The sequence below is a fragment of the Myotis davidii genome, unplaced genomic scaffold (assembly GCF_000327345.1).
Source record: "Myotis davidii unplaced genomic scaffold, ASM32734v1 scaffold438, whole genome shotgun sequence".
NCBI classification, from domain to species: Eukaryota; Metazoa; Chordata; class Mammalia; order Chiroptera; family Vespertilionidae; genus Myotis; species Myotis davidii.
Genome location: NW_006290031.1, coordinates 7,028,988 through 7,040,933, shown reverse-complemented (window position 1 = coordinate 7,040,933; position 11,946 = coordinate 7,028,988). Strand labels below are relative to the sequence as shown.

The following is an 11,946-nucleotide window of genomic DNA, read 5'->3' as shown; positions in this document are numbered from 1 at the left end:
GGGGAGTGTTTTTTTTTTTTTTTTTTTTTCAGTTTTATTCATTTGAAACGGGCCGGGTCTGGCCCGTGGGCCGTAGTTTGCCCACGGCTGGCCTAGTCCCTGCTGGAAAGTGGACATTCCCCAAGGGCTCCTGGGCTGCCAGAGGGATGTCTGACTGCCAGCTTAGGCCCAATCCCCCCCGGGAGCGGGCCTAAGCCAGCAGGTGGTCATCTCCCGAGGGGTTCCAGACTGCGAGAGGGCACCAGACGGGCTGAGTGCACAAATTTTTGTGCACCGGGCCTCCAGTTATAAATGTTTAGGCTACGTGTGTGTGTGTTTTAAGACTAGTGTGGACATTGCTCCACTGTCTTCTGGTGTTGAGGATGGCACCAGTTTTCTTACCCAGTTTTCTCATTCCTTTTTAAATTGTCTAAAATTTGTTAATTAGTAACTTTTTGGGAACAATTTCCCTAACTTCATTTTTTTTAAAAAAATATATTTTATTGATTTTTTACAGAGAGGAAGGGAGAGAGATAGAGAGTTAGAAACATCGATGAGAGAGAAAAATCGATCAGCTGCCTCCTGCACATCTCCCACTGGGGATGTGCCCGCAACCCAGGTACATGGAATCGAACCTGGGACCTTTCAGTCTGCAGGCCAACGCTCTATCCACTGAGCCAAACCGGTTTCGGCCTAAATTCATTTTTTGAATATCTACTTGAACATTAACTTTAATCTATGGATCCTGTGAACTTGATATTCTTACATTGTTTGCTTCATTTGAATCTCAGCATAGCACTGTACATTTAAGTTTGCCTTATTCTTCTCTTTCTCAGTTTTCCCCATTACATTGGTTAGGAATTCCTCTCCTATCCTGGGCCTTCCATTAGCACCTGGGAGCCGGGCGGCAAATGGGCCCTGCTTGCTCCCGCCATGTTCCGCGCCACCCCATGGTGGTCTGCGCACATCATAGCAAGCTGCGAGCTCTCGGTGGAATGACTGCCCAAGGACAATTTGGATATTAGGCTATTATTATATAGGATTGGTGATGCAATTTTATGAAAACTTGGCTGGTTATAAACATGTTGATGGACTAGTTTTAAAAAAACAAGGAACATGTATAATTTAATGAGAATCACCTTTGAGAAATTTGGGTATGCTAAATAATGCTGCCCTGGCCATTGTGGTTCAGTGGTTAGAGTGTTGGCTGGCTCACCCAAGGGTCTCTCTCTGGTTTGATTCCCAGTCAAGGGCACATATCTTGGTTGCAGATTCAATAGCCGGTCCCCATTTGGGGTGCATGTGGGGAGGCAACCAATCGATGTGTCTCTCTTACATCAATGCTCCTCCCCTCTACTCCCCTCCGTTCCCTCCATTGAAAAGCAATGGAGAAAATGTCCTCAGGTAAGGATTAAACAACAAAAATAATGCTAAAGCCAACAAAAAGTGGAATTTTTCTTTTGCTCTCAAGATTTATCTGACATGACAGTTGAAGTTAAAACTCCATCTGTTGATTAGGGTTTGGATCAGGACATAGTTGGCATCCTCAGATTATGATGTTAATATGTAATAAGTAAAGTATAAGATTAAGTGCAGTTAATATGTGTAGAAAGTGGAGCTTTGGTGTAGTTAGCAATGTTTCAATGCACAAAGAGGACTATGTTAGCTTTGTTATTGTCTATAAAACTTTATGAATTATACATTCTTTTTTGTTCTTATAATATAAAACTGTCTTGTGGTGAAAACTGCTGCCTATTATTAATCACCTTTCTTTAGTTTAAATAAAGTTAAACACAGAATTTTGGTATTTAATAGCATTTAAATATAACATTCTGTAATTCACCCCATACAATGTAAACATGTATCCCGGATGCTGAAGTGTAGGCTCCAACTTTTTCATGTTTCTTGAACTTGGGAAGATGAAATAGTTTCTGCATTAGACTTAAAAAGATAATTTTTTTTAATCCTCACCTGAGGATAGGTCTTTACTGATTTTTTTAGAGAGAGATGGGGCGGGGGAACAGAGAGAACCATCAATGTGAGGAGAGAAAACCATCGATGTGAGAGAGAAACATTGATTGGTTTGGTTGCCTCCCAAACAAGCCCTAAGCAGGGATTGAACTTACAACCTTTTGGTGTATGGGATGACACTCTAACCGAAACACCGGGCCAGGGCTAGGTTTTTTGTTTTTTTTTAATTTCAGAGTATGATGAAATAAATGGAAATTGGTTTCACAATAGAAGTGCCCATATGATGCCAATCGTAGCTGATGGAATGGTTGGACTCTGAAAAGCTATCGAATTCCATAATTATGAGTGCCCAAGAAACCTAGTAGTTGCAGCAGCAGCTCTCAAAGTGTGACCCATGTACTAGGTGTGCCAGTTAATAATGCGGATTTTTTTTTTATAATAGACAGAGTTACACATATGCTGATAAGTATGCAATTTGATATGTATGCTGTTTGGTTGTATTGACAGCAAGCTTCAAAACTTCATATGTCAGCCGAAACCGGTTTGGCTCAGTGGATAGAGCATCGGCCTGCGGACTGAAAGGTCCCGGGTTCGATTCCGGTCAAGGGCATGTACCTGGGTTGCAGGCACATCCCCAATAGGAGATGTGCAAGAGGCAGCTTAGCTAATTGATGTTTCTCTCTCATCAGTATTTCTAACTCTCTATCTCCCTTCCTCTCTGTAAAAAATCAATAAAGTATATTTTTTTAAACTTCATATGTCAACTTTTCTGAAGGTGTTATCATAGATATTTTTATGCTTAAAAATGTCTAATTTGGACACGAAAGAAAGTCTTTTTTGCATCGTATTGTGACTGGCGATGAAAGTGGATTTATTTTCAGACTCCCAAATGCACAAAATCATGTGTTATTCCAGGTCAACCATTAACATCGACTGCAAGGCCAAATCGCTTCAGAAAGAAGTCAATGGTCTGCGTTTGTTGGGATCAGGTAGGTGTGATGTATTATGAGCTTCTAAAACCAGATGAAACCGTTAATACGTACAATAAATAATCAATTTGAACCACGCTTTGATCGTGAAATGACCAGAATGTGCCAGAAGACACGGCAAAGTAATTTTGCTTGACACACCATCACACACTTCAAAACCAGTTAAAGACACGTTTAACCCACCCGCCTTATTCACCAGACCTGGTTCCTTCAGATTACCACTTGTTCTTATCCATGTCACATGCACTTCAAAACATACGAAGAAGTGGAAAACTGGGTCTATGAATGGTTTGCCTCAAAACAAGAACTGTTCTATTGGGACGGTATCCACAAATTACCTGAAAGATGGGGGAAATGTGTAGCTAGCGATGGACATTACTTTGAATAAAGCACTTTTGATGTTTCTCTTGAAATTATCGTGTTTTCTTTGATTACAAAATCCGCCGTTATTAACCAGTATACCTAGTATCCCTGAGAAGCAGGGAGTGCCTAGATACCCTTTACTTGGCTTCCATGAGATCGTAACTCTTTTGTAGTAATGTGAAGATGTTACTTGTCTTTTTTAACTTTGTTGACATTTTCACTAATGGTGCAAAATCAGTGGTGGGTAAAACTGGCACCTGAACACAAATCAAGGTGATGGCTCCAAAACTTTACAACTCTAAGTGTTCATTGTATTCTTTGTTACCACATACTTGCAGTAAAAATCACGAAAGTTTCACCTAAGACTGTCCTTGATTAAAAGTAAAATATATTTATTTTATTAAATCTCAACCTTCAAGTGAATATTGCTTTAATATTCTGTGTGATAAAATGGGAAGTACACATGTTTCATACTAATGGTCTAAGTAAAAGCAGTCATGCAATTAGGATGCCAGGCTGAACTAGCTGCCTTATTCATAGAAAACCATTTTTAGTTGTATTACTGACAAACTATGGCTCTTCATACTTGCATATTTATTTGTCAGACTTTTTCTTGAAAATGGATGAAAGCAAGCCTGCCAGTTAAAGAAAAACAACTGACAGAAATTGTTGCCAATCATAAAATTTGAGCTCTTAAGTGAAAATTAGAATTTTGGAAAACTACCACCCTGAGCTTAACAGCTTCCTCGTATTATTTCCTGGTGAAATCGTGGCAATATTAACAAAATGTGACCGTTTGTTATTACACAATGAAGTAGAATAACTTTGGGAAGATCTAGCTGATTCAGCAAACCAACAGTTCTCATATAACCAATGTGTGATGTTAAAAAAAAAAGGCATATATAAAAGATCCATTCAAAGTATAAGACAGATCGATGAATTTTAATGTATTAGTACTAAAAGTTTATTGATATGATTTCAGATTTGATATTGCAAATAAAGTCTATCCTTTGAAGTTTAAGTGTATAGTACCAAAGAAGGAATATGTACAGTTACTGAGCAAGTTTTTAAAGTACTCCTTTTTTCAACTATTTATCTGTGAGGGATCATTTTCTTTTCCTTTTTTATTTTTAAAATATATTTTATTGATTTTTTTTTTTACAGAGAGGAAGGTAGAGGGATAGAGAGTTAGAAACATCGATGAGAGAGAAACATCAATCAGCTGCCTCCTGCTCACTCCCCACTGGGGATGTGCCCACAACCAAGGTACATGCCCTAGATCGGAATCGAACCTGGGACCCTTGAGTCCGCAGGCTGACACTCTGTCCACTGAGCCAAACCAGTTAGGGCTTCTTTTCTTTTTTTAAAATAAACTTTTGTTTTAAATTGATTTTTAGAGGGGGTGAGAGAGAGAACCATCACTTGGTTGCCTCCTATAAATGGCCTGCCTAGGGACCAAACCCACAAATGATATGTGCTCTGACTGGAATTGGAACTTACAATCTTTTAGATCTATGGGACAACATTCTAAGCAACCGAGCCACCTGGCCAGGTTGAGAGATCATTTAATTCATGGACATCATCCAAACAACATACTACAACAAATTTAATTTTAATATTTGTAAAAGTGTAAAACCTTGAGCTCACTAATAATATTTTGTTTTGGAAAATACATAAAATAGATAATGTTATTTATGTTAACATAATAGGTTTGTTGTTAATAAAAATAAATTAATGTTTAATTTTTTTATTTCAGTTTCTGTTTGGTAAATATCAATATTTTTAGCCCACATAAACGATAGTCTTTGGGAATCTCCTTTGTTTTTTTAGTATAAAGTGCTAATGCAAAAAAGCCTGAGAACTTCTGATCTCACTATCTAAGATTATCTTGGTGTTCGAGTACTGGGAGAGAATGAAGTCTTAGAAAAAAATATTTTTTTTGGCCCATATATAGGAAAAACCGAAGGTGTTATCCAGAGTATTAGGATAATAATATGGCAAATGGCTAAATTGGAAGGAATCCATTCCTAGAATTCAGCAATGTTTAAATTTTTTTTTTATCCTCTTTCACCAAATGGTATTTTTTCATCTTTTGGTTTCCTTTGATGGTTCATGAGTTTTTCCTCTTCTGTCTTCCTGCCTTTCTCTCCTATACACGTCCTTTAACTGCCAGTATAGACTCTCCTGCCTGCTTCCCACCTATCTACTCAGATTAATCCTGCTTATTTTTTTCCTCATATTCCATTATGTCCTTCCTGCAAAGCTGATGTACTTGCCAACTACTTCCTCTCAGCTCTGACCTTTGACTATTTTTATTGGGTATTCTTTTTGTCCAGATGTCTTATGAAATATCCTTCTTTGAACACGTAATTCAGATACTTATTGTATGTGAAATACTTCCAGTGTGTCATGAATGCCATATTGGTAAAAGGAAAGTTTTTCTGTTCAGTCCATGTAGTTGGCAAACTATGCTATTATATTGTGACTGGGCAGATAACAAAGCATAGATAGGAAGGTTGTAGAAGGTATCACATTATTGGGGCAGTTAAACTTATGTGATTATGTCTCCTGCTAAAATTGTTTCACTCACCCACAAAATGCACAAGAATAAATGAGTTTCAGAGCATAGAGTACAGGCTGTATATATTGAGTAAACAAGTTATTCAAACTTATTTTGTAGCAACAGACTTTTCCAAATGATATCTCACTCTGAATTTGAACTCCCATATACAACAGATTAAAGGGTAACTTCTATAAGTGAAGCAAGAGTTGGGTCTTAAGCACATGTACCTGGCCCCAACAAAACAAATACCCTAAAGCTTCTTTTAAGAGCCTGCTTTAGGTTGAGAAAAGGAAAATAGCACAGGTGGAAAATGTACAAGAATAGTGTCACAAAATTAAGTTTCTCGTAGGATTTTACGAGGGAAAGGAGGCACAGTGAGGCCTCGATGGATGTGGATGTATACCTTGCTAAGGTTTTATTCCTCACTAATTCCTTAGGGTGAAACTTAAGAGGTACATGTTTGAGCCTGGCATGTTTGAGTCATGCTCATTTCTGGCATAAGATAAGGCTTTTTTTTTTTTTTTGGCCTTATCTTTATTGATTTCAGAGAGGAAGGGAGATGAGGAGAGAGGGAGTTAGAAACATCAATGATGAGAAATAATCATTTATTGGCTGCCTCCTGCATGCACCATACTGAGGATCAAGTCCACAACCCTGGCATGTGTCCCGACCAAGAATTGAACTGTGACTTCCTGGTTCATAGGTCAGTGCTCAACCACTGAACCACTAGCTATGCTGAAATTCTTTATCTGCAGCCCTAAGGATTTCAGATTCAAATATGTAAATTGAGTCACTTTGAGTGAAAATCCTTAAGAAGTAAAAATTTATTGTCACTGCAATACATATAATAAACATTGTCTGAAAACTTGAATGGAGACGGGGGGGAAACTTATATGTAACTAAAGTTTATGCAGTAAACTACATTACTACCTGTGCTTTTTGTCACCAATAAAAATTTCAGTGCTACTGCTAGTTCTGGTTATTCATACATTACAAAGAAAGTAGAGTTATTAGAAATAACTCTAATCTCTTACAATATATTTTGATCATTATATTTTGTGTTTTTTTAAAAAATATATTTTATTGATTTTTTACAGAGAGGAAGGGAGAGAGATAGAGAGTTAGAAACATCAATGAGAGAGAAACATCGATCAGCTGCCTCCTGCACATCCCCCACTGGGGAAGTGCCCGCAACCCAGGTACATGCCCTTGACCGGAATCGAACCCGGGACCTTTCAGTCCGCAGGCCGACCCTCCATCCACTGAGCCAAACCGGTTTCGGCTGTTTTTTTTGTTTTTGATCATTGTATGTTATTATAATCTGTATCCTTTTTAGCTTAGGTGTTACATTTGTGCATTTATAAATGTGATTTTGAAAAGGTGCTATAGGTGTCATAAGATTGCCAAACGTTAAAAATAAATACATACATACATAAAAGCAATTTTAAAAGTCAGACACTACTAGGCAATTTAATCACTTGCTTACAACTCAAACAGATATGCTTATTTATTGTTCATTGTAGAAAACACCTTATCATTGAAGGAATTACAGCTCAACAAGAAAAGTGAATTCCCAGCTAAGACAGGACTTGGGGTGATGAATACACAAAAAAGTGTACAAATGATGTGTTATAGAATTGTGCACCTGAAACCTGTATAATTTTGTTAACCAGTGTTAGCCCAATAAATTAATGGGGGGGGGGGACAAAAAAGAAAAGTGAATCCCCCATATGATCTTAGAGCTTAAGTCTAACAGCAGTTGAAGCTTGTGCTTTTTATACCCTGCTCATTGTTTGTCATTGATACTGTTTAGTGTTTTGTCTTTTAGTGAAAAGAAAGAATATATGTATAGTGTATATATACATATGACTTTTAGAGGTTTGCCTTAAGTTCATTTTGCCAATAAGGTCTCATGTTTATTTGCTGTTGACCTAAGTAGCCTTTAGGAGTGTGGTTCAGCAATATTGGAAAGGGAGCACCCTTGTAGGAAAGTCTTTCTGAATAACTAATTAAATTACTAGGCCTTTGGCTGAGAGATAAATAATTGGTTAGGAACTGAGCAAAAGCTATTTCAGCTGGGTCCTTATATGTAGCCTTGTGATTCTGAGTGTCAATTTTTTTTTATTCTTACAGGAGGCAGCCTTCTGTGCTGTGATTCTTGCCCTGCTGCTTTTCATCGGGAATGCCTGAACATTGATATCCCTGAAGGAAACTGGTATTGCAATGACTGTAAGGCAGGCAAAAAACCACATTACAGGGAAATTGTCTGGGTAAAGGTTGGACGATACAGGTGAGTAAGCATGAAGTAGACAGGCAATCATTTCTTTTATTGTCCTGTTTCTTGGGATCTCTTAGATACAGTGTTTTATTTATATATATATATATTTGATGCCCGGGGAGGGGGTCTCTCAGCCTGGCCTGTGCCCTCTTGTAATCTGGGACTCCTCAGGGGATGTTAGCCAGTTTCAGCCGGATCCCCACAGACCAGGCCAAGGGACCCCACGAAATCTGTGCACCGGGCCTCTCATATGTATATAATATCTTTGGTTAATCTCTTCCTCCCCTCCCCCCTTCACTTTTATACACACACACACACACACACATTATTTCCCCACACTTCTTTTCACTACTAATCCATTTCTCCTGTACTCTCTTAAATCCATTCCCATAGAGTTTTTGTGTCTTTTAAAAAATAGTTTCTTGATTTTGAGAGAGAGAGAAATATTGATGTGAAAACGCAACATGGATCTACTACCTTCTACATGCCAATGCCACCCCCCCCGGGTGATCGAACCTGCAACCCAGGCATGTATCCCTGACCAGTAATCGAACTGGCAACCTCTTGGTACACAGGACGATGCCCAACCTACTGAGACACACCGGCCGGGACCTTAATATACATATGTGTGTGTGTGTGTGTGTGTGTATTTTGTTCTGTTAATCCTGATTTTTATAGAGAGTGAAAGGTAGGGGGAAAAACAAAAAAATAAAAGCATCAATGTGAGAGAGAGACACTGATTGGTCACCTCCCACATATGTCCCAACGAGGGCCAGGGATCAAGCCTGCAACCTGGGACCTTTCAGTCTGCAGGCTGATGCTCTATCCTCTGAGCCAAATCGGCTAGGGCAGGCCCTAATATTTTTTAATGATCTCCCTATTTAAGCAAGGCCTCCCCATTTATTTTCCATTAGAAAAGAAAAAACTAATTATATGTTGCAGTCATCAGAATCCTATATAATAAAAGCCTCATATGCTACGTGTCTGACAGTTTGTTCAACCATTTGACCAGTTGCTATGATGTGCACTAACCATCAGGGGGCAGATGCTCTGACTGGTAGGTTGGCTTGCTGCTGGGGTCGGGCCAATTAGGACTGGGCCAGACGGGCCGGACACGCCTTGGAGCTCTCCCACAGTCCCTCCCCAGCACCAATCATGCACCAATAGGGTCCCTCGGCGTGGCCTGTGCCCTCTCGCAACCTGGGACCCCTTGGGGGATGTCGGAGAGCCAGTTTCAGCCTGATCCTTGCAGGCCAGGGAAGGGACTCCACTGGTGCATGAATCCTCTACTAAATACATATTTTCACTAGGAAATTCATTAATTTACAAACAAGGAAGATACATTGCTAACATTTTGGTATATTTATTTGCAGACACATCAATACATATACCCTCAAAATAATTGGACTTATATGCAGTTTTTGTGGGGTTTTTGGCGGTTTTTTAAAATATATTTTTATTGACTTCAGACAGAAAGGGAGAGGGAGAGAGAGAGAAACATCAATGATGAGAGAGAATCATTGATTGGCTGCCTATTGTACACCTGCTACTAGGAAGCAAACTTGCAACCCAGACATGTGCCCTTGACTGGAATCAAACCTGCGACCCTTCAGCCTGTAGGCCAGCACTCTATCCACTGAACCAAACTGGCTAAGGCCTCAGTTTTTGTGTCCTGTTTTTCTTTTTAAAATTATTGTTATTTATCATGGAATGTACAAAAGGGTAATGTAACATGAATGACTTTAAAGAATAACAAAAGGCACACCTGTGTATGTACCTCCCAGTTAAACAAACAGTTCATTACTGGTGCTTTTGAGTCTTCCTCTCTGAATTCGTTCTCTCCCTATCCACAGAGATAGCCACATACTGCACTTTGTGTTTTTCATTGCTTTGCCTTGCTGCATAGATTTGCCATATGTATAATATTTTGTTTGGCATGTTTTACATCTTTATAGAAAGGAATTGTTATATTTTCCTGCACCTTGCTTTTTTCATTCACTAGTCTCTTGAGATTTATTGTTGTTAGCACAGTACTCTAGTTCCTTCATACAACATAGTCATACAGTGTTGTCTGTGTAGTTCACTTATCCATTCTCTTGTTTGCACTATTAATATTTTATTAATATGTTAGTGTACATGCACAGGAGCTTCTCTGGGGCATTCTCAGGATAGAATAGCATGGTAGGGGTTTCTAGCTTTAATAGCTAATGTCAAATTGTCTTCCTAAGATGGTTGTGAGGGGCAGATTCCTTGATGTCATTTTTCTATTCTTTTTGAAGGCCAAATTATATTTCATGACAGTGTACTATAGTTCTGTCATTACCTTAACGTTGAGCATTTAAGTTGTTTCAGGTTTTCATTCTTCTAGATCATAGTTCTATAAAGCTTTGTTCATATTTCTAATTATTTTCTGTTATATAATCCATGAAGTAGAATAATGTGAGTATAAGGGAGTGTGTCTGAGTATGGAAGCACATTTGTGCAGATGGGTGTTCTCAGGCTTTTGGCACATACTACTTTTTTTTTCTTCTAGTTTGATTGTAAGAATGCTCAAGATCAGACTTTAATGTGGATAGATAGACATTGCTATTCCTTATTCCTGTCCTAAAAAGTAGGCTATCTTCCTAGTGCTTTGCAGTGTTTTAGTTTTCCTTCTTTGTTTTTACCTTTCCCAGGTGGTGGCCAGCTGAGATCTGCCATCCTCGAGCTGTACCTTCCAACATTGATAAGATGAGACATGATGTGGGCGAGTTCCCTGTGCTCTTCTTTGGGTCTAATGACTATCTCTGGACTCACCAGGCCAGAGTCTTGCCCTACATGGAGGGGGATGTAAGCAGCAAAGATAAGATGGGCAAAGGAGTGGATGGGACATATAAAAAAGGTAACCATATCTTTTTTATTTCCCAGATCAACACAGACCTTTGTTGGCAAAGAATTTCTCCTGTGTTACAATTATGTGTTATAATTCATATATGTTCCATTAGCAATTGTGTTCTGCCCTGTGGCTGTAGTTACAGGATTTTGTGGGGAAGTTGACACTCCTAACTCTTTTTACATTGTTGTTAATCCTCACCTGAGGATATTTTTCCATAGAGTGAAAAAGAGAGGGAAAGACAAAGAGAAACATTGATGTGAGAGAATCACATCGATTGGTTGCCTCTACAGGGCCGGGGAGGAACCTGCAACCAAGATCCGTGCCCTTAACTGGAATCGAACCCAAGACTCTTTATTCTACAGGACGACGTTCTATCCTTGAACCAAAATGGCTAGGGCCATAACTCATTTTTTAGTTCAACCTTTACTTAAGTGGAATTTCCTTCAGGGAGGTTTTTTGTCTCATCAGTTCTGTGTTTAGTTTGCTGGGAAGAAATAAAATTCACCAAAAATTATGAAGCAAAATAAGAGTGAAAGTCAACATATTATTCCGTGTCAAAAGAGATTTTTATATAAGCTGGCCTAGCAGTGAAGGAGTTGGGGACATGTGGGGCCAGGATGGGTCGAGTTAACTATGAGTTTTCTCTTACTGTATAATGAGTAAAGGTTGGTCTGATAATTCGAGATAAAAAAATCACCCTTCAGGGCATAGAGTTGATATCTCCTCAATGATAATTATCTTCTTCCCGTTAGCTATTCTTTGAAAGGCAATATAGGTATCTCTTGTTATCTGTCTATCTACACTAATAAAAGACAAAGATGCTAATTGACTGCACCTTTGCTTCGCCCAAGCCACACCCACCAGCCAATTAGAGCAACTATATGCAAATTAATCCAACCAAGATGGTGGCTGGCGGCCGGGGGGGGGG

At 38.9% G+C, this 11,946-nt stretch overlaps 1 protein-coding gene across 2 annotated transcripts in view; it reads left to right on the top strand.

The window, feature by feature from the left end:
- LOC102760242 (histone-lysine N-methyltransferase, H3 lysine-36 and H4 lysine-20 specific-like) overlaps positions 1-11,946 on the top strand; it is a 42,248-nt gene that overhangs the window by 4,803 nt on the left and 25,499 nt on the right. The window contains exons 1-3 of one of the 2 annotated variants that reach the window (XM_015563357.1): positions 2,783-2,939; positions 7,999-8,155; positions 10,819-11,024. In XM_015563357.1, coding sequence (XP_015418843.1) covers positions 2,810-2,939; positions 7,999-8,155; positions 10,819-11,024 — 493 coding nt within the window. In that variant the 5' untranslated portion in view covers positions 2,783-2,809. Of the gene's footprint in view, positions 1-2,782; positions 2,940-7,998; positions 8,156-10,818; positions 11,025-11,946 lie in introns of those variants that run through there. The other variant, XM_006762876.2, reaches the window with a different exon arrangement.